The sequence below is a fragment of the Phycodurus eques genome, chromosome 7 (genome assembly GCF_024500275.1).
Source record: "Phycodurus eques isolate BA_2022a chromosome 7, UOR_Pequ_1.1, whole genome shotgun sequence".
In the NCBI taxonomy this organism is placed as follows: domain Eukaryota; kingdom Metazoa; phylum Chordata; class Actinopteri; order Syngnathiformes; family Syngnathidae; genus Phycodurus; species Phycodurus eques.
The window spans coordinates 31282200-31309718 of NC_084531.1; the positions used below are offsets into that span (position 1 = coordinate 31282200).

General features: G+C 50.6%; 4 protein-coding genes across 11 annotated transcripts in view; 2 read left to right on the plus strand and 2 right to left on the minus strand.

Annotated features, from left to right (window-relative positions):
• LOC133404708 (mitogen-activated protein kinase-binding protein 1-like) overlaps positions 1-5352 on the plus strand; it is a 24913-nt gene extending 19561 nt beyond the window's left edge. For 2 of the 5 annotated variants that reach the window (XM_061680832.1, XM_061680830.1), the window contains exon 22: positions 3216-3286. Coding sequence is in view for 3 of the 5 variants with exons in the window: in XM_061680830.1 (XP_061536814.1) it covers positions 3216-3224 (9 nt within the window). In the remaining 2 variants the exon portion in view is untranslated. Of the gene's footprint in view, positions 1-3215; positions 3411-5153 lie in introns of those variants that run through there. The other 3 variants (XM_061680829.1, XM_061680833.1, XM_061680827.1) reach the window with 3 other exon arrangements.
• Positions 5267-10564, minus strand: spcs2 (signal peptidase complex subunit 2). Its single transcript, XM_061680848.1, has 5 exons — positions 10228-10564; positions 8423-8506; positions 7856-8016; positions 5534-5668; positions 5267-5471 (listed from the first exon to the last, which is right to left on the minus strand). The coding sequence occupies exons 1-5, from the start codon at positions 10336-10338 to the stop codon at positions 5285-5287; spliced, it is 678 nt and encodes a 225-aa protein (XP_061536832.1). The 5' UTR covers positions 10339-10564; the 3' UTR covers positions 5267-5284.
• A 1068-nt stretch (positions 10565-11632) lies between these two features.
• On the minus strand, positions 11633-20256 carry rnf169 (ring finger protein 169). Its single transcript, XM_061682260.1, has 6 exons — positions 19995-20256; positions 15335-15408; positions 15147-15233; positions 14650-14750; positions 14489-14582; positions 11633-13118 (listed from the first exon to the last, which is right to left on the minus strand). The coding sequence occupies exons 1-6, from the start codon at positions 20254-20256 to the stop codon at positions 12165-12167; spliced, it is 1572 nt and encodes a 523-aa protein (XP_061538244.1). The 3' UTR covers positions 11633-12164.
• Positions 20257-23840: 3584 nt separating this feature from the next.
• On the plus strand, positions 23841-27391 carry lipt2 (lipoyl(octanoyl) transferase 2). 4 transcript variants are annotated; one of them, XM_061681249.1, is made up of 4 exons: positions 23841-23943; positions 24677-24993; positions 25853-25979; positions 27100-27391. In XM_061681249.1, the coding sequence occupies exons 2-4, from the start codon at positions 24679-24681 to the stop codon at positions 27330-27332; spliced, it is 675 nt and encodes a 224-aa protein (XP_061537233.1). In that variant the 5' UTR covers positions 23841-23943; positions 24677-24678; the 3' UTR covers positions 27333-27391. The 4 variants fall into 4 exon arrangements, with proteins under 4 accessions (XP_061537233.1, XP_061537232.1, XP_061537234.1 ...); XM_061681248.1 differs by having other exon boundaries at positions 23857-24464; XM_061681250.1 differs by having other exon boundaries at positions 23857-24276.
• The last annotated feature ends 128 nt before the right edge of the window (positions 27392-27519 follow it).

Consider the following 27519-nt stretch of genomic DNA (forward strand, 5'->3'; position numbering starts at 1 on the left):
CGACTTGTTAACAACACGTGCGTGCGGTGTGTCAAATTGACAAGACCTTTTGTTTCCTTTCCTGGGCTTTTAAATACTAAACGTTCAATATTTGCGTGCGGGGAAGCCCGACGTCTCCCGAGTCGAGATGTAACCGTCTCACGAGCTCACGGTTCGGTTTTATCACGGTATTAATCTCCCGGTACGATAATTATTGCGATATCGCGGGAAGGTCCGGGCGCCGCGCGGAGTTCTTCTCGACAGGCTTTAGTCATTTCTGTGCGTTTGACGCCGGGTTTTTGTTTTCAATTGTTGCACTGACCCGTCCAATAGTTCCATTGCCTCCAAAACGTTATTTTGGCTGCAGCAATAATAAGAAATTGTCTGTTCCTACTTTAACGGTATTTATGGCCCCGTTTTTGGAAATTGGATACTGCCTACAAACAGTGATTCCTTTGTCCAAAAATTGAAGTCAAGTCGGGCGGCGCACGGCAGCTGTGACCCGTCGGGCTCGGGGAGGAGAGGCGCGTTCGAAGTGCCGATAAGCGATTCACGTTAGTTCGCCGGCCGATTAGCCCTTATGTGACCCGGTTCCGCCCGCCATTTAGTAAGCATCGCTTATGCGTTCGATGCCGCATTTTGGTCACGCGGGCCACCCAGCCAGCCAGCCTATTTTTGTGACGTCGTCACAGGGGTCGCGCAGTCAGTCGGACGCTCGCGCACCGGAAGTGAGCACTCGGCGGCGTGCCTACGAACACCCGAAACGAAATTTCAAGCACAACGGCTCATTATTTCATAAGACCTCGACAATATCGAGGCACTTTTAATACCGCCATATTGTAGCAATGAAGAAGCGGGCGGAAATCAAAACAAAGGCGTCCTCGCCGATGTCGCGGCGTGTGCGAACGCCGAGTCGTCTTTTCCGAAGCAAGTCTAGATTGACGCCGTCGCCGTTCCGTTCTCCAACAAGTGTTTATTATGTGCCGCCTTTATTTCTTAGTTTAGGATTTGGATGTCAAAATATCGCCTTCAAAGCAGATGCTCCCATCTTCTCCCATCTTCTCCCATCTTCTCCCATCCTTTCCCATCTCGTGTTACTGGGTAGCTGCCGTGTTTCTTCTTCGTTTTTGCTGGATCACATGGAAACACGAGAGTGACACTGTGAAGCCCTCTAGTGTATTTTTAGCACTCCGGCATTTCTCTTACTACTGAAGACTAGTTTTAGACGCGCACGTCCGCCTCGCAGTCGCGAGGTTGCGGGTTCAAATCTCGGCCCCGCCTGTGTGGCGTTTGCATGTTCTCCCCGTCCGTGCCTGCGTGAGTTTTCTCCCAAAACACGCACGGTAGGTGAACTGAAAACTCTAAATTGGTTGTTTGTTTGTATGCGCCCTGCGATCGGCTGGCGACCAGTTCAGGGTGTACCCGCCTCTCGCCCCAAAGTTAGCCGGGACGGGCTCCAGCACGCCCGCGGAAGCGGTCCGGAAGATGGAGATTTTTGGTCAGGCGAGAGTTCGGTCTTGGCGAACTAGATTCGAGATGTCCGGTGGAAGAGAATCTTTGTGTTCTGCGTTGAACACCACACGCAGTACAATCAAAAGTGTTAAATGCCACGTTTGCAAATATGTGCACACCTCTTCGTGTGTGGGGAGTCTCTAACAGATCAAAACAATTTGATGATGATTTGAAAAGCTTTCGTGTGTGTGTGATGACGTCGTCCCGCTCAAGGTCCGTGTGTGTGTGTTGGTTTGTTTGTTTGTTTGTTTGTTTTTTTCAGTAAGTTTGTCCAGTCGGCATGTGAGCCTCAAACCGGTTCTTCTTTGGACCCGCCAGAGAGCGGAGCCGGGTCGGACCGATCGGTCGGGCTCGGCGGAAAGCTTCGATGACAGCGGTTAGTGTCACGTGGCTTGTGAAATGGGTGTTAGCCGTTTTGTAGTTTGGTTGCAATGTGTTGTGAGTAAAGATGATCCTTGATGTCACCCACAATGCATTTTGAAGACGAGTGAACAAACCCGCGGTCGCTCGTCCAAATGTGTCGTGACTTCGCCCTTTGCGTTCTACGGAAGCGTATTGCTGCCATACCAGAAAACCCCCAAAAGTTAACGTGATACGTGAGATGTCACGTTAAAACCTGATCAATTTCACCTTCTGCCAGGGCAGGTCCAGTATGACGACATGACGTGATAAATGTCACTTCCGCATGCGGCAAACTAAAAGGAAGCAATTCCTTCCGGGTGAGGTCACTGGCGTGTCGTCTTTGTGCGTCAGAAATCAAAGTTACGTATTCTCAAATTCTTAAGATTTTTGCCTCGTTTCCCCACTTTGTTTCAACTAATCAATGTAAAATATCAGCCAAATATAACCCAAGTGAACTTCAATGTTGTTTTTAAATGATAAGGAAATCCAACTATTCAGAGTTACCTGGCCCTGTGTGAAAGAGAAACCGAAGAACCGGTCGGGCCGTCCTCAGCAGCAACAACGGAACTCAAGCGTTTTCTCCAACTGACAAAAGGAGTCTTTCGCATCTCTTCCTTGCACCATTGTTTGAAGTTGGCCAAAATGGAGGCTTTTCGAGCAGCGGCGGCCTTTTGAAGGTCATGCCGCTGCATTTCAATTGGGTCCACGTCTGGACTTTGACTAGGTCACCGCAAAACCTTCATTTTGTTTTATTAAGCCATTCAGAAGTCGACTCGCTGGCGTGTTTTGGATCGCGGTCGTACGCTTCGGCTCGAGGTCGCAAACCGATGACCGAAAGGTTCTCCTTCAGGATTTTCGGTTAAAGAGCAGAATTCATGGTTCCGTCGATCACAGCGAGTGGTCCAGGTCCTGAAGGAGTCAAGCAGCCCGCCGCCACCTACCACTCCCATGTTTGACTGTTTCTGAAATGCTCTGCTGCATTTATGCCAGATGTAACGACACACGCACCTTCCGGTCGGTCCATATAATATTCCCCAAAAGTCTTGGGAATCATTCTGGTTTTTTTGTTCCGTGATGTCATGAGAATTCGCCGAATCAGAAGACTGCACAAACGCGCTCAGAGTACCTCGAAGGTAGAACGGCGGAAGCCCATTTATGTTGGGATGTTTTTATTTCAATAAAGTCAGCTCTTTTTGTTTTGTTCCCCCCTTAACGCGTTGCCGACGTATCGGATCGGGACACTCAAAATCCCGCGACTCGGACTCAAAGAAAACGCCGTCATTTTCAGCGCTTGTACTGAAATGAATGTTTTGTCTTGCCAGTGCGACTGAGCTTGTGGCCACGCCCCCTACGTTGATGTCAACGCCGTGTTCCGGGAGAGGCGGCGGGCGGCGTTGACCGAGCCGTGCTTCCGCCATCGTCACGGACGCTGTGAAGACGTTTGGCTTTTTCACGTGGTCCTCTGCACCTGAATTTGCTTTTAGTTACAATTTCTTCAATAAAGGTTGTCCGATGTTCTGGTCTGAGTCCTGTTCAGCCTCCCGACGCACATTCGAGTTCCCGCGCAAGTATGGAGTTGGATTTCATAAATGTCCAAGTATGGAAAACGATCGTATCGAAAAACGTACATCCTTCCGAGAACATGAGAAGAGTTTCAAGAATGAAGTAACTGTAATCGGATTACTCTCCTGGATATAGTAACGCGCTACGTTGCTCGTGACTCAAAATGACAACCATTTTGGGAAAACTGAGTAACTCCGAGAATAACGCGTTACCGGTATCACCGATATCCGTCATACCTGTAGTTATTTCAATATAGATTCATATGTATAATTAACAGGGTTAGGGTTTCAATAATGAAGTAACTCATCCGATTACTTTCCCGGAGATGATAACGTGTTCTAAAATGGCGACCATTTTGGAGTAATGTCTTACTTAGCGCTTACTTAATGCGTTAGTTGTTTCAAAACAAGGTTAGGGTTTCAAAATAGCATTTCAAAAAAGGCATAGGGTTTAAAAAGGCTTATGGTTTCCAAGTAGGGTTTTAAAACAGGGTTAGTTTTTTAAAGTGGGCTTGAGGTTTGAAATTAGGGTTTCAACTTTGTGTAAAATGTTTGACATGGAGATGTCAGCTGTGAGTCACATGCAGGTAAAGCACAAACGTCGCCTTGAGGTCCGGCTTGGCGCTTCGATTGCACGAGCGCTCTCCTTACCGAGCTACAATCGTATGGAAACGATTAGGCCACGTAATTGAATATACCGCGCGCGTATATTGCGTCAAATGTCACACATCGTTGGAAGTTTTTACCGAAACGTCTGGAAATTTAAGTTCTGGAATTTTTAAATGTCAAATATGGAGGAACCTTGAGCATGTGTCCTCGCCTGCGTCCTTGCACGTCTCCGCGAACGTTGTTGTCATGTTCCTGAAACTGGACCATTTGTTGTTGATTTGTATTTCACGATTGATGGTCGACGTAAAGCAGGTAAAGATGGGAAAGAAAGAAAGACAAACGGGAAAAATGGTCAACAATGAAATCAAGTCAGTCAACAAGATGATGAAGCTAACAAAAGTCAAGATAGACAGGAGATAATGAAGGTAAAGTCAATCGAGAATGTGAAGGAGTCATGCAGCGTGCGCGGAGGGGGCGTGGCCTCCGGCCCGCCCTCCTTTTCGATAAGAAGTCACGTCTCGTCGTCGCACCGACAACAAACCTGTTCAGCTTTGACAGCGTTTTCACGCGTTCTGAACTTGATTTCGTGTCAATGTGAAGACGGCTTTTTTTTTTTTTTTTGCAAAAGATTTTGGTTGTTTTGAATGTTTTCAGTATTTGAGGGAACACAAAAATGTTTGCTTCGTCGTTCCGCTGTCAAGCGAAACGCGCTTTTGATCGCAACGCAAACGACGGTAACTCGCTTTGGCGCTTTTCCCACTTTCGCGGGTTTGGACCGCACACAAACGCAAACTTGGCCGAGTTTGGAACTTTTCCCAGTCAGCTGGCGTTGTTTGCATTTGCCTCCCGTGGAACGTTTTTTGAGTGGTTTTCAACGGGTTTCGACTGCGAAGACAAGTTCGGCCCTCTCCTAATTGGCAGAAAGCCATTTTTCTCCTCCTCCCGCGATCGAGATTAAGGTCTCGTGCCGTGCAGTGTGGCCATCTTGCACGTGATACGTAAATTCGCATCACTTGACAGAGGCTGCCCTTCCATTACTTGGTCAGTATTCAAGCAATTCTAATCAAATTCAAATGTGCTTTATGACAGACCGACGCAGAAAGGGTCGACGACGACGACAAGTTTGCCACACGGAGGCGGAAGAACCTTGACATTTGGTGGGGGAGCGACACCGACAAGAGGAGGGGCAGGAAGACGGCAAGTCGAAAAGAGCGGTGACTTTATTTGCTTTTCTTGTCTGCGGCGAGCGCGTCGTGAAGCGAGGACACGCACTTCTCAAACCGGTCCATGGCCAGGGTTCCGTTCTCGTCGAAGAAAGCGGCCACGGACGAGGTCAGCTGGCTCTCTCGCCACGTCTTCAGCCGGCCGTCCCCGAAAGACACGCGCAGCGTGTACCGGTCGTCGAACCTGCCGGCGGTGGCGAGCGATCAGAGCGCGCGCGGGTCGCGTGCGCACGTACGGCCGCTTACCGCTTGAGCGAAGACGAGAGCTGCCACGCGTGATCCGGGTCCATCCCGGCCGGGTCCTTCTGGAGGGCCACCAGGAAGATGTTCTTCTCCTTGTACGACGTGTAGAGCGTCAGAACGCCCATCATGATGAAGTACGTGAAGCCCGCCGTCAAGGAGCAAATCCCAATCGTATGACTTCCTTCACTTTGCGCTGGGACTCGACTCGACCCGACCCGCCTGCGAGAGTCGGGAGTCGCTTGAAAGCTTTTGCTTCAGACGAGACCTGAACCGTTAACGCATTCGCGACAATATCCCCGTATGATCAAAATGCGTTTTCGATTTGAGCGGTCATCGGCACGTCATCATTAGGGTTCCCGCCCGCGTTTCCGGGCAGGACACGCCCTGCTCCAATATCACTCGCTCCGCTGCACTGCGATTGGCTGCCGTATCACGGTAGAAAACGCAAAAGAGCAAAAAGAGAAATGTCATTTGACTTAAGTGTGTGTGGTGGCGTTTTGGTTGGCCTTGGAATTGTCCAAATGTTTGGAATTTCAGCCTTTCTGTCGCCCTCCCTAAAAGCAGACCAACTCTCTCTCTTTTCAAACTAAAACATCTGCTTTTACTTTGGAAAACAATCCAACTTTTGATCGATTTTACGACCGACGTTACGGAGCAAACCGGTACGTGAATCGGAATCAATTTATATGGAGAAAATAGCAGTCGGTCTAATCGGCGATGAAAAAAAAAAGGCTTATTTGCAACTGTAGTATGAATAACGTGCAATTGTGCTGTAGTTGAACCCGAAGCAGCCTGAGAACTGAACTCGGAACTCGTAGCTCTTCGCTTGCATGAATCGGTAGCCGAGAAGTCGCTGTGACTTGGTCTCGCTCGCAGTTTGGATGAATGACACGTGCTCGATCAATAAAGTCCGATTGACTGATCGAAAAAGGTTGACGTTGATAGAAAGTACTGGATGGACGCTTACGCAAAACTGCTCCTAGGTTTTGTTTTGATACAGCCCATTACAGATGCACACTCGGGTCTTCTCACAGTCACGTCACACCGAGCGGCGCAGATACTACACTCGCGCGAAATATCGACTGAGGCTACGTCGGGAAGTTCACTCCGCACCGACGTATCCCGACCGACGCATTCGGTTGTGAATTCATAGGAAGCGCTCCGTCTCGGCGGACCCAAATCTCGGGGCGCGGGGGGACACGACATTTCTGCGGAGATTCTCAGCCACGCAGGTCACGTCAGGTCACGTCACGGTCAGCTGCCAAGTTGGAATGAAGGCAAATGGAGTCTTCTTGTTTGTTGAAGACATTTCACCTTGTACCCTAAAGGCTTCTTCAGTTCTGAAAAAGAAACGAACTGAAGAACTGACACTTTTTCCCTCGGGTCACCGGGGCCCCCCCTCTGGAGCCGGGCCCGGCCGGAGGTGGGGCTCGAAGGCGAGCGCCCGGCGCCCGCCGGGCACGGCACGAAAGGGTAACGCGGGCGGTGAGCCCGCGGGAAGGGGCCACGGGGGTCGCGTGCAGCGCGAGCCGGGCGGCGGCCGAAGGCGGGGACCTTGGCGATCCGATCCCGGCTACAGAAGCTGGGCCTGGGGACGTGGAATGTCACCTCTCTTGGCGGAGAAGAGAGGTGACTAACCCTAACCCGCCTTGAAGCGACTGTCTAATATGTTCGATATTTTCCTCCTCACGAGGTAACTCGCTGCTCAAAACGCGTTCTCCGCTATTTGCAGAGAAATCGGTCGCTACGCGGCCGCACGTCGCCTCGTCCGATTTCCCCGGCGAAATGCGGCGCGGCATTTCACGGGCGCCGCTCGCGAGAGTGTCCAATGTTACACGAGAGCATATAAGCATCTTCAAATCTTTGTCGGAATTTTCCCCGCAGGTTTGGAAGTGCGGCGTTACCGGATGGAGCCCGGTTTGCCCATCTATCGCGCCACCTCTCGACCGTCTCGCTAAGTTCAGCGCGGCGCGCACGTGGCCGTATTGTTTCATGAAAGAAGTTCGACGTGCCGAAGTCACAGGCGTGCTGGCGGGATTGTTGGAACCCGCACCTCCGTTTGGGGATTTCTGTTTACAGCGCAGACGATCGGCACCTATTTCACAGCATTTCAAAATGGAAGCAGATGAAGCGTCTTTCTTATTCGTTCGCGCCGCATTCGCCTCTATGTTAGCAGAAACCCAACCCGAAAGGGAAAAACTCTCTCGTCGTCCACATTCGCCGCTCGCTTGTCGAAGAACACCCGAGGAGAGGACCTCGAAAAACTCAACCGCTCCTTCGCAATCTCGAGGAAGTGGCGGAATTTGCGACGGTCGCCAAGGATATGAGACCACGCAGCAGGCCAGGACGGGTCTCGACTCGGGGAAGGGGCGCAGGTAGTCCCAGACCAGGGCCACCGCGGCGAAGACGCACGACACCGTGCAGATGAAGAGGCGGCCGTCCACCAGGCCGAAGTTCTCCACGTAGCCGTACTTCTCCAGCAGCACCTGCGCACGCGTCGTCATTTCAGTGCCGCGACCTTTCGCCGTTCTCCCCCACGCGTCAGACAAACGCAAACGTGTCATCGCCAAAGCTTTTCGCGGTTCCGTCGCGCGCCGCTGCGGCGTTACAAAATGTGCGCCATCGCAGCAGACATTCCTCGAAAACTCCTTGCTCTACTTTCCCACTGGATAGTTGTGTTTTCTTCTTTTGAGCTCGTATTCAATACAAAATGTGTTTTAGAAATAAACGAACGAAGAGAGATTGGCCGAGAATTTCAAGTCAATTTCCGGAAAAATCCTACATTGTGCAGACGACACAGCATTTGATGACTCGATTCCATTTTAGCCACACATTGTCAACGTCGCTCAAGTCGAAGTCGAAGCGACCTTCGACCGGCGTCGGCGGCCCCACCTGCTTGGCGGCGTCGTCCAGCGAGTTCTTGACCGCGGCGCCGTCCCACTTGTCGATCTTCACCGGCTTCTCGTCGATTCTCCACTGAAACACATCGCCGTCGCGTCACCGCGATCGTACGAAATATCGTTCCGGCTCTTGCATCCTTCATTCAAACGGTTCCTTTTGTATTCTTTGTGCAAGCGGACGGAGACGTTCACGGCTCGGCGCTCCCGTTGCTTTTACCGCGCCGACGACAAATCAACATCTTGAATCGATCGCAGCCGAGTCTCGGCATTTCGCGGAAGGTCGTCCGTGCCGCCCGGCGGCGACGACGGCGCGTTTCTACGAAAAGCATAACTTCATGTCTTGTCTTTGATCATCTGTCTCCTGGATGTAATGCAATTGTTCATTCGTCCATGTACATTTGTGAATTACAAACCGCTTTTTCCCCCCAATATTTACAGGGACTTTGAAAGAAACTTGCAATTGATGAATGCCTGGCAAAATAACAAAAGACTGAGCGCTCGTCGAAAATGCAATTCGAATTTTATTGAGGCTGCACGATATTTGGTTTGGGCGTCGTCGTCGCCGCAATGTTCACGTGCGCAAAAGTCCCGTCGCAGGGTCCGCTGTAACGTACGCTAATCGAGGTCCTATTCAACGCGAGCGGCACACCCGCTTCGTTTCCGATGTGGCTCTTCGGAACGAAACGACCGCAGGCAGCCAAGCGGCCGAGCGAGGCGCGTCCACGGACAATGCGCAAACGGGAGCGAATGTGTTCTTTTGGAAGAAAACACAGAATTGTACAAATGGATGACGATGAAAACTATCATTTCAGAATCAGAATGCTTGAGTTAAAACACTGTACTGCGAGAAGGAATTCATTTTGTTGTGTAATATAAGAATAGATTATAGTCTGTGAAGACAGTCAGCCAAAGTTATCAATGTCCTCTCACCATCGTTCCTGTCATACTGTGTTGCGTCTTTTTCTTTGCACATTAAGGACAAAAGTCCTGTTTTTGTTTTAATTCCTCATTAACCCTCTGATGCATGAATTATGAAAGCCTTGGTCAAGCTTTTTTTCCTGAAGTATTTGTAATTCTTCTCAGGGCATGAAAAAAAAATGTCATAAAGTTACAGACATGTCCAATCCTGTGGATTGCGGGACCAAAGAACTAGAGGGTCACCACTCGAGCAACAAGTTTTTCCTCATGTTATTGCGATTGTGGTGTGAAAGTTGCGGCTGGCAACTCGTGTAGACTGAACGGGTGGCAACAACGGGGGGAAACGAGATGCCAGTATTTGCAGGGGAATAGCGTGTCAGCAACATATTTTAATTCAAAATTTTGAATTATGAACACAACACTAATCCTGTATTCTTTCACATCGCAATGTATATCACAGGTTTATTTTTTCCCCAATAACACGCAGCGCTTCCATGTATAAAATGTAACCTTTTATCCACGTTCTTTGTTTTTCTTAAGCCTCGGTGTCATGTGCCCCGAGCAATTTTGTAATTCGTTGATTATTATTAACAATAATAAAACTTCAACACGACCATCCAATCGTCATGATAACAGCCGCCGGGTATCAACAGCTAATTGGTGCATGCAGGAAAAGCAAGTTTGTTGTTGTTGTTCTTCATTCATCGTTAGCATGTTAGCTTAGCTGTGCACCTGCATGCACTTCCTCGCCGCCTCTGAACTCTTCACAAACTGTGTTAATTTCGGGATCCACAAGACAACACGAGTGTGAATTTTACTTTCCCAGCGGCTGGGAAAGACAAAAGACATTCGGGACAAACGATGAAACCGCAATCTTACTTTCTCTAAGAGGCCGCTCTTGCCGCTGCGCGTAGCCGCCATTTTGTCTTGAATACGATACTTGCTGAGCCGGCAGCTCCTGATTGGTCGGGGGACAACAATCATCATCATTATTCCACGACGCGGCAGGACACGCCCCGCTGCAACATGACGTCGCAGGAAGGCCAGCCCACGTAAGCTGTAACGAGATGACCATTACAAACATGTATCACAGTTGCACGAAATAAAAACAAAGTTTGTTATGGTTAGGTTTCGGGCTAGAGTTGGGGCTAAAGCGGTTTAGGGTGGGTTAAGGTTAGGAATAGGATGGGAAACGCCGCCACACTTAAGTCACATGCAGTGCTTCTTTTCTCCTCTGGAAGCAGCTGGGCGTGTTATAACGGGATGCAGCAGCCAATCATAGTGCACGGCGCGTGTCCTGGAGCCAGTAATATCAGAGCAGGGCGTGTCCTGCCTGGAAACTATGTGGGAATCCTAGAAACGCCTCCAGGACGCTTTTTGATGAAGCCCACGCAAAAAAAAAGAAGCAGCTCACACGACAGCGCAGTTTGACCTCCGTGCTCACGGGGGACGCTAAACTAGGGTGGTCAAAGTCGGCAGTTTGTGGCAGCCATGTGTGTGGACGGCAAGAAAGCCAAAAGACCACGGATGCTTCTACATTGCGCTGTATTCGGTCGCGTACAATTAGACGAAAAATAGGGAAATGGGAGTCATTTTCTAATTTTTTTGCTTGTTTTCAAATGTTGCGTATTGATAGCATACGCTCTGGCGTTGATAAAGCAGTGTCTTTCATGAAATGAGAAAGTTACGACTTCATTTCAGGGTCCATGCAGTGCCTTTGATTGGAACGACGACCTCTCCAACATGTCCGCCACGCAGGCACGTCGGTGAGCCTGTCAGCGACAGTGCGCTCTGCGTATCTCGTGTTGATGTCGGCCACACAGTGTCTTTGATCTTATTCAACCTGCAAACATAAGCACATGGCGCTTCTCTTCTCGTGGCATTCTTCTGGTCACAGCGCTGTGGATGGCACGTGTTGTGTCCGCGCGCGAGTGCTGTGCTAGCAGGCGGAGACGGCGGCTCGCTAGGTCACGTGACGGCACGCGACACGAGATGGGACACGAGGAGCGAAGACACAAACGGCCAATCTGCCATCGCCTGTTTGAAGAAACCAAAGCAGTGCACGCAGGAGCGAAACAAACTACTGTATCGATATTTTCGGGATAGTATCGATCCGGTCCAATACTGACTTGGTATCGATATTTTGGATCGATGAGCTCGACCCTCGACATTCCCCTTCGGACGTCGTCTGGGTCGTCGACGCGAATTCCAAACTTTTTGTTCCACTTACTTGGAATGTTGTTTAGACGGGAGAGTTCGATCAACAAAGATGAAACACTGCTGCTTCCGTTTCTTTTTGTTTTTTAATCATTCACGTGGGCGCTCATCCAAAATGTCACAGTTTCATTTGGCACCAAAACACTCTGCTACATGAAGCCAAACAGCTACTTTAAAAAAACATGTGCATTATCATGAGAATCACAAACATAATATCTTTGTAGTAGAAAGTACATTAAAGCTGGCATGTGTGGAGAACAAAAGCCCTTCAGTGGAGGAGATGGTCTCATTGGAGCAACCCCCCAAACACATTTAAATTATACAGTAAATTTACAGTATTTATAGCGAGAATCATGAAAGTTATTCATATGAAAATGAACGAGGAAATACAAAAGCACGGTGTTTGTGTGGGACTGAAATACTGCGCTATTGTCTTGCAGTTGTGTCATCATTGGACCAGTGCGGCCCGTAGTGCCCCGCCCCCGATTGCGTTGCGTTGTTCCTGACGTGTCCGCCATTTTGTCAACATTGTCCCGCTTGGTGATGAAGAGGCAGATTTTCTCGGGTTTTGCTGGCATCCGACGACGTCACGGCGTCAGCTAGCGTTGCTTGTTGATACGGCGCGAGCGTCGCAGGCCACGTCTCCTCCGGCTGTGATTGGCCATCCAGGAGCGCAGGAAGTACTTGGCGGGACGGGGGGCGCTCTCGCGGTCAAACTGTCTCTGCAGCTTGAGGGCGAGCGCCCGGTCCCTCCTCTCCCGGCGGACGGCGTCGCGGACTTGGGGGTCTGCGGCGGCGGAGTCCTGGTGTTTGGTCTTCTTGCTCCGCTTGGAGGCGCCGGCTTCCTCGCGGGGGCTCAACGAGTCCTTTGGCGCCAGCTTGCACGATTGGAAGCCGGACTTGTGGGCGTACGGGGAGAAGGAATGTCTGCGTCCGAACAAGGCCCCGACGCCGTCCCCCAACTCGAAGTCGGGATTCCCACGAAAGGTCAAGTCGCCGCCGTAGCGGACGGCGGGGACGCGGATCTTGAGCGACTGGGCGTCCGCGCCGGGGGCGTCAAAGAGGAGCTTCCTCTTGTTGGAGGGCGTCACCCCGCCGCCGGCGCCGCCTCCCTCCTGTATCTCCTTGACGGGGCTGGTCAGCGTCCCCTTGGTGTCCACCTTGCAGCTCTGTCGGTCCAGCTCGATCTGCCGCCAGCGTTGCAGCACGGCGGGGCTGGCCTCGTAACTGGTGGGCTTGTGCAGGCGCCACGTGAGGTTCCGGGGCGTGGACTTGACCACGGCCGGCTCCAGCAGGCGGCCGTCCGCCAGGCGTTTGGGCGGCGTGCAGGGCGAGCACACGATGGGCTTAAAATGGTTGAGCTCCTCCGAGATGCTGTCGTTGCTCTCCGGGCTGACCGAGCGCTCGGGCGGCGCGGTCGACGGCGCGGACGGCGGCGGCGCCCCGGCGCGCCGAGCCGGCCGCCTCTCGGGGGCGCCGACCGGCGCCGAGGCGGAGCGACTGTTCTCGGACGACAGGAGGATTCCGGCCGCGAAGCTGTGAGCCGCCCCCGCCTGCAACAACAGGAAGTCGCGTCACCAGGGAACAACGGGCGCCGTCACGTGGCGTGACACGTAGACCCGACGTTGCGTCTTTTCTAGTGGTGGAGATTCATGATATCATGTGATATGTTTCATACGTAACCCATGGATTCATTTACAAATGAACTTTTTGAAAAGTCCCTCTTTGAAAAGACAAAATATTGACAGCTTAACTTTTTTGTTGTTGACATTTTTTATTCCCCCCCCCCCCCCCCCCCCCCCCCATTTATTCAATACGAAGTCTTGGCATTACATCGCTATCGTATTATACAGTAATGTAGTGACAGTTTTACTTGCAGAATGACACATGATAAGAAAGATCAGTTTTAGTTAGTCCAGTAGATTTCCAAGTCAACGACAACACGATGCTCCAGCGACATGATTACGTGGTTTCTTGCAGAGATTTCAACTGGATTCGTTTAATAAGTGCAAGAAATGTGCGCAGGCAGTGCGGTAAAATGGCTTCATCGATTCAAGTGGATAAAACTAACTAACTAAATATTTGAGGTAAAGAGCAAAAATCATTCTGATCACAATAAATATTGAATCCATTCACGGTAATAAAGTGTAAACAACAAGGGAAGTACTGGATGTGTGAGTGGGTTGTATGTATGCTTCTTAAGCAAAGCTAAATTGACCCAAAATATAAGTCATATATAATTAAAAATATATATATATATATAGTTTTTAATATAATAATTAAAATAATAAAAAAAATTAAGTCATATATATATGTTATATAATATATCATTTCTGCTTTTTGGACTTGTCCCGTGTGCGGCTGTTGAACTATTTTCTCTCCAGACGCACCACAACGGGCTCGAGCCAGACTTCAGCGACAACAGTCCCGAATCACCCGAGCGCTTCGTTCCGCGACTACACGTGACGATAGCTTAGCAACTTGCGCGCCGTCTCCGTTTTTCACCTGTGAATTCGTCCTCGTCCTCCCCTGCGATCACGACACTCGCCGTAAGAGGAGCTCGTCGGCCGCCGCGGAGGCGAGGAGAGTGACTTCCGGGCGCGGCTCCGCACTGTGTTTAGCCACGCGGCTAGTAGCATGCTAGCTAGCTGGAGTGGCGCGAGATAACGGAGCGCCAAGCATTCCCCGATAGCACCCGAACATGGGCGGGTGTGTCGATTTCATCGTATTTCTTTATGGGATTTGTACCGGCCGACATGTGGAAGGTGCGTGGCAGCCCGACGCGGCGCCACGGGGGGCCCGGGCCGTCGTTAAAATCGGACCCTGACGTCACACGGCACGTCACGTAACAAGATGTCACGTGTGACGGCGCAGCGCTGTGGCCGACGCGACGGGAAGCCACGTCGCGGCGAGTGAGTCGTACCGTGTCCGGCGTGGCGGCGGGTGCGGAGCCGCCCTTGGTTTTCCGTCCCCTGTTGTCGGCGGCCTCCGTGCAGCTGCGACTCCTCTGCGCGCCGCTGAGGAAGACGAGCACAGGTCAGAGGTCACGCCGAGCGCGAGCCGATCGGGCGAGAGAGCGAGCACCTGCTGACGCCCGACGACGTCCGGCTTCTCCTCACGAACGCCGAGACCCTCCTGATGCGCCGGGACACGGGCTCCTCGTTCTCCGAGTCGGACAGGACGCCCTGAAAACCAACAAGCACGTTCGCGACGTCTTTCCCGTCTAAACTGCACGTTCGCGACGTCATTCGTATTTCCAGTACGTGACAGTCAGAAGTACATACCCGTTCAGCAACATTTACAACTGCATTGCCGTTATGCGGCACATTCACCACTTAAGTTCCCGTCCGAGCGTCATTCAAAACCTCATCGCCCGTCTTGGAGACATTCCAATTCATTCCGGCCCGATCACAAGCCGATTTCAGTCGAGGCGGCACATTCACAACTTCATTCTGTCACGCAGCACGTTCACCACTTCATGCCCATCTAGCCAGCAGTGTCGCATCTTCATTCCTGTCCGAGCGGAACACGGCTTCTTTTGAACGCCGTTGACTTTGCGTCCGGTTGAAGCGACCACTTACGCAGTCGTCCCCGCGTTGGAGCGAGCCGCTCTCGTCTTTGCAGAGGCTCCTCCTCCTCGCGTCCTCTCGCTCGTCGCACGCCGACAGCTTGATGGAAAGAAGAACAGCCACGCTTACACACCTGCTCGGATTTGCGACGACGCGGTGAAAAGATGAAGATCACGAAGTACAATTGCCCCTTTTCTCACCTTGTGCTTCACGTTGGGACTTGCTGATGGGCCTTCCGTCGACTTGTGGACCGCGCTTGGACACACGAACACGTCTGATGACACCAGACACGCAAACACCAAAGGCATGAAAAAGGAAAGAATGTTTTTGATTTTAACGTAAATTAAGCAATCTGGAAGAGTGAAGCGTACAATAAGGCAAACAAAATAAGAATAATTCTTCAAGGAGAAAAAAAAAAAAAATAATTTACGCCGCTCGAGCACACGCTGATGTCCACATTGAAGGTTCAAATGAAATTTGCCTCATTTCTTTGCTTTTTTTGTTTTGGCCAGCCCCATCTCCACCTGCACCTCATGCCAGCTTCAAGCTGCGCCACATGAATAGCATCCTCATCTTTAAGCGCTCTCCTTCTGGAAAAGAATTGACTCCAATCATTGTCTGTTTCACTTCGACCAACTTCAAAGGCTATTCCCAAATGCGTCCGCCAGGAAAATATTAATGACAATAGTTTCTGTTTTTATTGGCCAATCATTTGGTTCATTAGTTAGTTCATTCTGTGTTGTGACATAATCCCGAACTTCGCTCTGTCGCTTAATACAGTCAACATTGACATCCGTACACTAATTAAGATAATTGTAGCTGCCTTTCCTAATTAATACAAGCTGTACTAGCGCAGGGGTGTCACACTCATCTTTGTCACGGGGCACATCGTAGTTACGACTTCCCTCGGAGGGCCGCTACGACTGTGAACCCATATAAACGAAAGATTACCTCATATAATTACATACAGTATACGCAACGCATTGATGAATAACCAGTTTGGAAATCAGAAGCCTATAAGAACGTATTTTTCAACTATTACAAATCTTTTCAAAGGGGGATTGGTAACAAAAAAATATCTCAATGTTATTACACCAGAACACAATTAGCAATTTTGATTTGCTTTCGCAGGCCACATAAAATGATGTGGCGGGCCGGAGCTGGCCCACGGGCCACGAGTTTGACACCTGTGTACGAGCAGATCAACTGTGTGTATGCACAGCTGAAACTACTACAAAACATCTGCAATTTACCGCAAGGTGTTTTCTCAAGTAATAAGTGAGCTGAAATATCCGCGTTTGGCCAGACAAATACGACAACGCACGAAAGCTGCGGTTTTTGTTCGTCTCCATGGAAACGGCAGCTGCCCTCGCGGTAACGACCTTCCCAACATGGCCGCCATGTTACGGTTATCTCGTGTTCGTACTTATGCCCGGGAAGCCCAATGGAAGAAGTTGCGTGAGGTCATGTGACTTACTTGTGTGGTGTGATTGGTGAACTAGATTGCAACGTCACGAGCACTTAAATTGGATGGGTGCAAACAGGGGCCAATGCGGAAGTCAACGAAATAGTTGATCAACAAGCAATAATTGATCAATAAAAGTAGCGAGTGACTTTTAGATAATGGTAACGGAGTAAAAGTACCGTTACTTCCCGTCAGGAGAAGCGGCAGAAATGTTTTTTCTGGTCTCGTCAGCTCCTGTGACTTATCCAAACAAAGCAGGTCCCGAGCGCACAGGGGGAACCTCATGCCGATGCGCGCGCATATTAGTCCGCCGCGGAGAAATATACAGAAATGACATCTGTGCGGACGGTGGATGTGTGGACCGGATCTAGCTGCCGGCGTTCGAGGAGCACGAAACAGCCGACGACGACGGCGACCGCCCGCCCCCCAAGAAAAACTCATTGGATCTATACGATTCACGTAAATGGCCTCTTTTGACTTCAAGATGGCGACTTTCACTGAACGGTGACTGATTTGCAAGTACTTGACACACGCATATTTTTGTGTCGTGGACATAGATAGTTCCTTAAAATGTCTCAGTAGCGATTCGGGAGTCGGGAATGAGCGAAGGATCGCCAACACAGAATTGTTCTCGACTTCCGACGGCATTATTATAGAGCAGATCGAGTTAGTTCCTAAAATCTCCACTCAAAATTCCATTGTCGTGATTAGCAGTCGGGAGATACAAGATGGCGCCTACCCGTGCGGTCGCCTCGGTTACGCGCTCTCTTGTATTGTTTTTGTTTTTGTGTTTTTCGTTCGTCTTTGAAGACATTACACGACTCACTGACACAAGGGGAGACTTGCTAAGCATCAAGGAGGCTACTCCGGACTTTCTTTCACCAACTTTCGCAAATCCGCTCAGTTTTTCCCCGAGTTGCTCACCGGAGCGGCGACCGCGGTCTTCGGCGCACGGAGGCGGAGGCGACGCCACAGAGGGAAGCGACCCGGCATCTAGGTGAAACTCCGCAAGAGAGGACACAGATCGGCGTTCCCGTCGATCCACCTCGCGAATGTACGCTCCCTCCCCAACAAAATGGACAAGCTTCATCTTCTGTTAAAGACCGGTAAAGACTTCGGACGTTCCGCCGCCATGTGCTTCGCGGAGACCTGGCTTCGCGACGCCGTACCCGATGGCGCCGTCGTGCTTCCCGGCAGACCGCGACATGGAATCATCGGGGAAAACAAAAGGCGGCAAGAAATGCTTCTATATCAACGGAAAATGGTGTGCGGACGTCACGGAGCTCAGCACACACTGCAGCCCGCATTTGGAGTCGCTGTTTTTGAGCCGTGAGCCGTTCTACTCGCCGCGTGAGTTCGCATCGGAACGCCGCACCGCTAACGCTCGCCGAACAAGTCAACGAAATTGGAAAAAAAAAAAAACACCCGGACTCACCCCTCATTATTCTCGGGGACTTTAACAAAACTAAACGCAACCACGAGCTCCCTAAATACAAGCAGCACATGGACTGTCCCACCAGGGAAAATAACATTTTAGAGCGCTGCTACGCGACGCTAAAAACCGCATACCGTGCCAAACCTCGTGCCGCCCTGGGCTCGTCCGATCACTGCTTCATTCACTTAATACCGACGTACAGGCAAGAAGTTAAATGCGCGAAGCCGACAGTGAAAACCGTGAAAAAGTGGACCGATGAAGCCAAGATGGAACTTCAAAGCCTGTTGAGACTGCACAGACTGGAGCGTCTTTGAAAATCCAGCCGGCAGCCTGGATGAATATACGGACACTGTCACGTCCTAGATCGGTTTCTGTGGAGATGCGTGTGTGTACCAACCAAGTCGTTTCATACGTTCAACGACAACAAGCCGTGGTTCGCTGCCAAACTAGCAACCCTTTACTGCTCAGTGACTGTTTGTTTTTGTTTTTTTGTCAATGTCTTTCTGTCTCTCTGTCACTTGACCGTCTGTTGTCGTCCTCGAGCGGCTCCGACGACCGGAGACAAATTCCTCGTGTGTCTTTTTGGACATACTTGGCAAATAAAGATGATTCTGATTCTGAATCAGCGAATGATTGCGAATGCAGCGACTGTTCGGAATTGTTCACTCAATCGCTGTCTAGCAAGCTGGGGAAGGTCACAAGTCTCCGTCATAAACATTTTTTTTATTTTTTGAAAGGATGTCAGAAAGGATCTAAAAAAGCTTGTCATCTTGCTTATGACTCGAGATATCGCAATAATTTGATGTCATGGGCAGCCGTGACCCGACGGTTAAGATCATCGCCCGCCACCGTGGGGGACCGAGGTTCGAGACCCCGACCGGACCGTCCGCCGACATCCCTCGCGTTGCCCTCGAGCGAGACGCCGATACCCCGAAACGCTCCCCGGGGGCTTGGGCCGCCCCCTGCGCCGGTGTGTTCCACTAACTTCATGTGTGTGCGTTCACTGTGATGGGTTCAATGCAGAGAACAAATTCCGTGTGCATGACAATAAAAGGCGATTCTTCTTCTTCTTCTTCTTCTTTTAGATGGTTGTAAACGCCCTTTCCAAAGGAACAAGTTTCTTTGGAACGGGACCAACTTGAATTTTTGTTTCTTCACGTCGCGTGTATGTATTTGCGGACATAAGTACGTTTGCGCGTATCCGGCGCCGGCCGGCCGTCGGACGCTCTCGCGACGGCACGTTCGGGTAGCGACGAAGCCGCTGTTTTCTGCGGTTCGCCGCGATGGCGGAATCCCACTTAGGCGTGGAACAAACGAACGAGTTTTAACCGTGACTTCAAATCTTCCCTATCGACCAATTACGCGCATGACAAGTCTCGGACAACGTTTCCCAAATTCCTCGTTGACAAACACACGTGACAGGTGAGCAAGACCATGAACCAAATCCAAAATCGACATTTTTCCGTGATTCTGCCAAAAGGCGATGTAAATCGGGTCGTTCCTCGGATTGCGCTCGCTTGTGACATCACGCCAACATTCCAAGACAGCTCCTAAATCCTGACGCTTCCAACGCTAACGTCATGGATTTGACCAAATACGAATCCCTCTTAACTCTGCTATATTTATTTTTTACTGTGCATTTAAAACAATCATGATGTGTTTGTACATTATTGACGCTTAATTAGTTGTTTTTTCCTGTGTTTTGAGAGATTGATTAACGTGATGATTGTATGTTGCCTGTTTCGGTGTTTAGCGAGCTTTCCAATGATAGCAGCCTTTTGAACACTGGATAAAGATTTCCAAAAAGTTATGGGAAGCCAGTGCTGGGGGGCAAAGGGCACAGCCCACAGCCCACAGCCCCCCTCCCCTCCGTCACAGCCAACAAGTCCCGACATGTGTCAACATGTCGGGAATCCCGAGAGTAAAGTTGTGAATGTGTCAAGCAGTGTCGAACGCTTACCTGGGCGACGAGCGCGGGGGTGGTCCTCCTCCTCCGCCGCGTCCCTCCAGCCAGCCGCCCCGCCGCCGCCGCCGCCGCCTCTCCGCTCGGCGGCCTCCCCGCTCCGGCGCCCCCGGGACGAGCGGGAGCGGCCGTCTTCCGCCGACGAGCGCGCGGCGTCGAGCGCGGCCGCGGTTCCGAGTCCCGGAGCGAAGCGGGAACCTCCGGCCGCCGCGTCGGTCGCCTTTCCGGAGCGTCGGCCAGTCCCCGCCGCGGCCGCCATTTTCCCTGCTGTCGGTGAGCTTCTCCTCCAAAACAAACCCCGCCCGCCCTTCCACCGCCACCACATTTCGCTCGCAAAACAAACAAGTCGCCTGTCAAAACTCTTGCTTAGTGCTCTTCTGTTTATTTTTTGATTCAAAATCCCACTGGCACCGCTTTTGTACATCTGCTGTGTTTTAATGACTATATTTTCTGTCTGTTTTGTTTTCTTGTAAATGGAATTTTTCAATAAAGATTGTTTAAAAAAACGCCCCCCCCCCCAACCACAACATGGCGGGACCTTCACAATAAAGTAAGAGTGCATGTACAATTTATAACAAAACTTGATTTAGGCAAGGCCAACGTTACCAGATAGATCTTTTAAGGACAATTCCAGTGATATAAGTATAATTTTAGTGTGAAAAATACTGCTAAAGTTATGAATATTTAAATCCAGTGAAAATGTAAAGACAATTCAAGGTGTTTATTTGCCACAGTCAAACACGCACAACAGTAGCACTGAACACTGAAATTCTATCTTTGCGAGTCTCCCTCCACTTTTTCTTGTCCCATTCGGGGTCGCCCCAGCGCGTCACCCTTTCCCATGTCGGCCTATCTCCCGCATCCTCCTCTCGAGAACCAACGGCCCTCATGTCTTCCCTCACGACATCCATCCACCTTCTCTTTGGTCTTCCTCTCGCGCTCTTGCCTGGCAGCTCCATCCTCGTCATCCTTCTACCAATAGACTCCCTATTTCTCCTCTGGACGTGCCCAAACCATCCAAGTCTGCTCTCTCTCTAACTTTGTCTCCAAAACATGGAACCTCAGCCGTCCCTCTGATGAGCTCATTTCTAATTGTATCCAACCCGGTCACTCCGAGCGCGAACCTCAACATCTTCATTTCCGCCACGTCCGGCTCTGCTTCCTGTCGTCTCTTCAGTGCCACCGTCTCTAATCCGTCCATCGTGGCCGGCCTCACCACTGTCTTCTAAACTTTGCCCTTCATCCTCGCAGAGACTCTTCTGTCACATAACACACCTGACGCCTTCCTCCACCCGTTCCAACCCGCTCGGACCCGTTTCTTCACTTCCTGACCACACTCGCCATTGCTCTGGACTCTTGACCCCAAGTATTTCGAGTCCTCCACCCTCGATATCTCTTTTCCTGTCGCCTCACTCTTCCCCCACCACCCCTCTCATTCATGCACATATATTCTGTTTTACTTCGGCTAATCTTCATTCCTCTGCTTTCCAGTGCATGCCTCCATCTTTCTAACGGTTCCTCCACCTGCTCCCTGCTTTCACTGCAGATCACTATGTCACCTGTGAACATTTCTGGTCTATACAAGCACCGCTATTTTTCACAACGGTGACAGAGATAAAAGCCTAATTAGAAGCCATATGAACATAGCTGCAATAAAACTAGTTCTGAAACCAGGGAAAGACCCCACCCGTCCAGCTAATTACTGACCGCTGTCACTAATGAATACAGACATCAAAAGTATTTGTAAGGCTTTAGCCAACAGACTAGGAAAAAAACTTGTGTGTGGCGGCTGTGGTGGGGAGGGGCTGCCCCCTCTCCTTTGTGGTCTGCCAGCTGGTCGGCCCGCAGGAGTCCAGCCTCTTATTTCACACGCTCAGCAGACTGGACATACTTCGCGCATTGGCCACATTCACATCTCATTCAGGGTCCCCAGGGGGACCGGCACAAGACACGTCGGGTCGCCCCCACCCCCCACCCCCCCCTTCTCTGCCCTGCCGGTCCTGCAGTTTTAACGCACCATCCATCCGTCCGTGGGGGGACGGTAGCGTCGGGCCGGGGAGGACGATCGGTCCGGTGTTCCGGCGCTCCGGCCTGCTCTCTGTCCCGGTGGGAGGGGCGGTGGTGGTAGTGGGGTGCGCCAGGTGGGGGGTCGAGAGGGGTCGGGCGGTGGTCCGGTACACTTTCCCCTCCCTTTGGGACCGGTCCGGGCGCTTCGGTCGGGCCGGGGTTCCGGGACGGGGACGGCGTCCCCCCGGCCGGGTCCCCCGCGGGTCGGGCCCGCCCTTCCTCAATGTGCCGGCTCGGCAGCTCCGTACACCGGTTGACTCACACGCACGCGCTACGGCGTTCATTCACTCGCACTGTAAGTTCCGTGGACACGCTATCGGCTCGGATCGCTTGTGGTGGGACCGCTAACAATAACAACACGGCTTATATTCGGGTATCAACTCACAGGTTCTTGCAGACACTGGAAAAAGCACCACTGCCTCGCTCATTTCCTCCATCGTGTCCCGCCCTTTTCTGTCCTCTCTCGGTTAGTTGTCGCATGTCCTCACCGGGCGTCCACAAATAAGAACACGATTTGACTTTTGTAACGTACTTGTCCTCAGATATCTAGACTGTGGTTCGCACCCTTCTTCCCCTTGTCCACTCTGTCCCCTTAAAGCCTTTTCTGTCCAGCTGCATTTCCAATGAACATCTGGAAAAAGTCCAAAATAAGCAGAGGGAGTGTTTCAAACTCCCCTGCTGCACAGCAAACTGTTCCGGCGCAAAAGGCGTCCAGATCCGCCGTGCGGCTGAACAGGACAAAAAAGAAGAAATTAGCATCGGAAAATAGACGTCATGGCGGCAGGTCGGAGGAGTCGCAAGCGAGGTGCAGATTCACCAATTTCCATCACATTTGGCAGAAGCAGATTTAAGTCTACGATATAGACCTTTTTGAGGGGTTTTATCAACTGTAATTTCGGGAAACGTTGTCCGAGTATTCTAACACGTGTTCATGCTCTATAGAGAAATGTACAAGTTGTGATTAAACCGGGACACGACGTCGTCATGAGCGCTTGAAAGTGAAAAAGGCGAAAGCCGCAAAACAGCAGCGGCTCCGTCGCTACTCAAATCGAGATGGAGCTCGTCGAGCGACCGCTGCCGAAATGAAGGAAAATAATACACGCCGAAAAAAAGCCCCTGAAGCAGGGATCGTCAACCGTTTTGAAACTGAGAGCTGCTTCTGGAACGAGCGACTGATGGATTCTACCGGTTTGAGAAGTATGTGAAAAATACCAAATGGACTCCAATTATTTGGGGGTAAATAAATAATAATAAGCGCTAGCTTGTGTTCACAGATGCAACGCTTCGATCGATAATGATCATGAAACTTTTGGAATATTGTCATTGCCAAACTCGCACTGATGCAAGTGGGATTTCAAAGTAGAATAGCAAGAAACAAAGCTAGTTAAGCTCACAGAATTCTTTAGCTGCAATGGCAACACACAAATCGAAGCGTGTCACCGGTGACGTCATTTGGAGTTTGGAGTTTGGAGTTCGTACTTGCGGGCTCCATGTTGGCGGTGATGGTGAAAAACCGGAAGTGATGCGTCTATTTCCTGACACATTTAGAAACTTTATTACCGCGCAGATGTTGTATTTTAGTTCACAATTCTTCTTGAAAAGCGCACCAGTGTTTCTCGTGTATTTTTAATGCAATCGATTACATTTTGTAAAATTTTATATTTTTATAAGTCATGTAGCCAACATTGACACAGACTAGAAAAAAGAGGTGCCACAAAATAACCCGCTGCGCTGTTTACAAGCGCGTTGCACTCTCCGGCCACGCAGTGGCGCCGGTGCACCTTTCAGCGTCCTCAACAAATCCACGGAAGAAGAAAGCGGAGCAACGAAGAAGAACGGGGAAGATGGCGGCCTGGTGAAGCTGTCCGACAAGTTGCAGGTCGAAACATTCCATTCGACACTCGACGTCTACAATACGATACCGTTAAAAGGATTAAATGTTGCTCGCGTATTGTTACGTCACTAAAGTGGACGGTCGGACGAGACGTCGCGCTTGCTTGTTGGCCAACAGGGGGCACTGTTGTTTTTGCCGTTTCTGTTCTCCAAACGACTCAATCGCACTTAAAGTCGTCAGAAGAAAGAGAATCATGTGCAACCTTGTGAGTTTAGTTCGGAAGAAAAGCCAGAACTTTTTTCCCACAGGACTAATAGAAGTACAACCTTTTTTTCTTTATCGGTAATGCGAAAATAAGGGCTTACATTTTGTCAGAAGGTATGTATAAATACGATTGTTGCTAAGGGAACAGACCAATCTTCGATAAAAACGGCCTGGCTCGGCTCGGCTCGGTGCGCAGTTTGCAGCGCCGAAGCACACCGTGTACGTGGAGATAAAGCCCAGCTTTTTTGGGTCGCCTTCCAGTGGGCTCCTTTCTGGAGCGGGAATTCAAAGCTGTTGTCCGCGTAAGCAGCGCACATCAGCAATGAGGCACTTTCGACTCCACACAAAAAAAGGATCAGAATGATGAAGCATTCGGTATTTCAAGCCAACCCCGATTGAGGAATCGTACTGTATTTGCTATCTGTATGACTTGGCATGTCATCCAAGCGTGCGTTCACGGCAGCACGTCATGCAGCTCACCTTTGGCTTTTGCGTCACCGCTGTTGTTTTCCAGCGATGCGGATTCCGGGGTCCCTTCCGCCGGTGGAGGTGGTCCGCCTGGGCCTGCTGTCTTACCGGCAAGCTCTGCGTGTCCAGCGGGCGTACGTGAATCGCTGCCAGGCGGGCGCGGCCCACGCGCTGCTGCTGTGCCAGCACCCGCCCGTCTACACCACGGGCATCCGGCAGAAGGAGCGGCCCCCCGCCGAGCTGGAGCGCCTGCGTCTGCTGGGGGCCCAGGTCCACCGCGCCGACCGAGGAGGCCTCATCACCTTCCACGGGCCCGGGCAGCTGGTGTGCTACCCGGTCCTGCACCTCGCCTCCTTCAAGAAGGTCCGATCGCTTCCGTCGCAATTCAGCGGACACGATATTGTTATCGTCGTCGTTTTGACCATAATGTAATTTCCATTGTTTAAGCAGGTGAGGGATTCAAACGGACGACCCGCTCTACCGACTGGGCCGCAATAATGATTATTATTATTATCAGTGTTATTGTTACGGCTCAATCCGATGACAGCATTTCAACGCTAAATTGGCGTCAATGCGTAACCGATATATTAGGGTCATTTTCATATTCCGTTAACAACGGTAAAGACTCAGGCGAGGAAGAATGTAGTCGCCGTTCGACTCAATTTGCCAATTCCAATGAAAAACGAGTATCCAATTCAAATGTTCGCATTCGATCGGAAACGAACAAACTCGCCAATCTTATTCTTGGCAGGAACCGGAATCGATGAAGTCATTCGGCCGTGTTCTCCTTTATTTATTGTTGCGTACGCGCAGTTGTACGGTACCCGATGTCATCGGTAACGTCGCCGCTGAGACGAGAATCTCCGCGGAACGAAGCGAATGTTCACGGCAGAAAACTCGGATCGAGTTCCGCGACATTCGTCCAACGCGTCGTGGCAGATGACTGACGAGAGCTGCCGCTAACCAGCAGCTAAGCTAACTGGCTGCTAGTAGACAAGAGGTCGCCAGGCAGCGCGGAGTACGCGTTTTTCGGGCGAGGGATCGTGAGCCGTTTTGAACTGACGAGAAGCGTTTTCGCAACTGCTTTTTTCCGGAGGGAAAATGCGCCGGCCGCTCATTGAAATCTGTCACCTCGTAAAACTGCGACCAGGACTTTCCTAGTGCGCTAATGCCGACATCGGATCCTCGTTTGACGCATTGAAATCTTGTCGTTGTCGTTCAGAGCGTCCGCTGGTACGTGTCGCAGCTGGAGCGGACGGTCGTGGCGGCGTGCCGAAGCTTCCGCGTGGAGGCGTCCACGTCGCCCCACACCGGCGTTTGGGTCGGAGACAACAAGATTTGCGCCATCGGTACGACCGCCACGCTACCCTTGTGCCGTCCCGCTTTTTTTCCAGACCGATACTCGTACGGGTTTTCGCTCAAGCACTCACCGATAACACGAGGACATTTGAAACATTTAACGACGACGAAACCAGTGACAAAAAGTTGAGAAGTCTTCTGACCTCACCAACGGTTGGGTTTCTTAGTTTTGTCTCACTCACACACTTTGTCAATAAGTCTGCGCAGCCAACCGCTTCTTCATTGAGTCATTTTACCGGCGAAAGCAAATCATGTTTCTGTAAGGCCCTACGCACGTGTTGTTGTTTTTTGTGTTGCACGTGATCTGTTACTTGTGAACACAGCCGCGGGCCACTTGGAAGAGGGAACGCATTCTCGTGCAACCAGATGTATTTTCATTTTAGTTGAACTTTATTGAAGCAGGTAAAAGAGCGGTTCAAACAAAACATCTCTTTTGCAATGGTGACCTGGCCAAGAAGGCAGCAAGTTAACGCCAATCACATTCAAGTTTTTTTTTCACCTGCCCTCTCAAAAAGGGACAAAAATAAATCAGTTGAGTTGTACAAATAAATGGTGGAAAAAGTTTGAAAATGATTGATCTTGGTCCAAATTCTCTTCCAACACAAAAAGTTGGCATTTGAACAGGGGTGTGGAGACTTTTGATATCCACTGCAACCTTTTTTTGTAATCAGATTTTTGTAATCTGCATGGTGAGTAAAAACAATATCGTATAAGACCATTTCTTGGAGCTGAATTTGCCTTTATTTTACAAAGATTTTATTTTAAGTGATATTGTTCACTAATATCTGAATTTGCATTCATATTTGATTGAGTTATTTTCATTTCATTTGACATTCATACTCTGATTTAAAAAAAATAAATCAGAAGTTACTCACTAGTTACTCCTCAGTCAGTAATTATTTGGAGGACTACTTTGGACTTTTGACTCGAGTCACATGGTTGGAAAGATATTTGGCGACTCTACGCTGCCTAATCGCTACAAAGGGATTTTGAGATCGTGGCCCTCCCGGATAGTTCTGAAAATCCCTTTTTGTCGTGAGTGAATGTTGGCCAACGCGAGGACGGACGGGATTTCGATTTCATCGCTGACTTCCCGTTTTCCCGCGGCAGGCGTCCGCTGCTCGCGCTACGTGACGTCGCACGGTTTGGCCCTCAACTGCAACACGGATCTGGCCTGGTTCCGCCACATCGTCCCGTGCGGCGTGGAGGGCAAGGGCGTGACGTCGCTGAGCGTCGAGCTACGCCGGGACGTCGGCGTGGACGAGGCCGTCCCGCACGTGCTGCGCGCCTTCGCCGACGTCTTCCGCTGTCGGCTGGCGGACGCGGGCGCCGTCCGCTCGTGAAAGACCTTTCGCGTCGAATTGAGCTATCGTATTGTTTCATTAAAACTTTGAAAAACGCTGCTCCCTTTCTCCGTCCGTCCATTCGAGACCGCACGAATCGAAGGCATTCGTTGTTTTTCCAAGTGCTTCTTCTCCTGATTCACGGTTTTTCACATTTCATCAAGTTGAAGAATAGCAGAAAGCGCCG

Excerpts from the sequence above, each read along its gene's own strand:
- rnf169 (XM_061682260.1), bottom strand. The coding sequence starts at position 20,256 with ATGGCGGCCGCGGCGGGGACTGGCCGACGCTCCGGAAAGGCGACCGAC. Across the intron at positions 15,234-15,334 it reads GTCCCAACGTGAAGCACAAG|CTGTCGGCGTGCGACGAGCG; the intron begins GTGAGAAAAGGG and ends CTTTCCATCAAG. Across the intron at positions 14,751-15,146 it reads TCCAACGCGGGGACGACTGC|GGCGTCCTGTCCGACTCGGA; the intron begins GTAAGTGGTCGC and ends GTTGGTTTTCAG.
- lipt2 (XM_061681249.1), top strand. The coding sequence starts at position 24,679 with ATGCGGATTCCGGGGTCCCTTCCGCCGGTGGAGGTGGTCCGCCTGGGC. Across the intron at positions 24,994-25,852 it reads ACCTCGCCTCCTTCAAGAAG|AGCGTCCGCTGGTACGTGTC; the intron begins GTCCGATCGCTT and ends GTTGTCGTTCAG. Across the intron at positions 25,980-27,099 it reads CAACAAGATTTGCGCCATCG|GCGTCCGCTGCTCGCGCTAC; the intron begins GTACGACCGCCA and ends TTCCCGCGGCAG.
- spcs2 (XM_061680848.1), bottom strand. The coding sequence starts at position 10,338 with ATGATGATGATTGTTGTCCCCCGACCAATCAGGAGCTGCCGGCTCAGC. Across the intron at positions 8,507-10,227 it reads AGAGCGGCCTCTTAGAGAAA|TGGAGAATCGACGAGAAGCC; the intron begins GTAAGATTGCGG and ends GATGTGTTTCAG. Across the intron at positions 5,669-7,855 it reads CTGGCCTGCTGCGTGGTCTC|GTACTTCATCATGATGGGCG; the intron begins ATATCCTTGGCG and ends GGCGGGCTTCAC.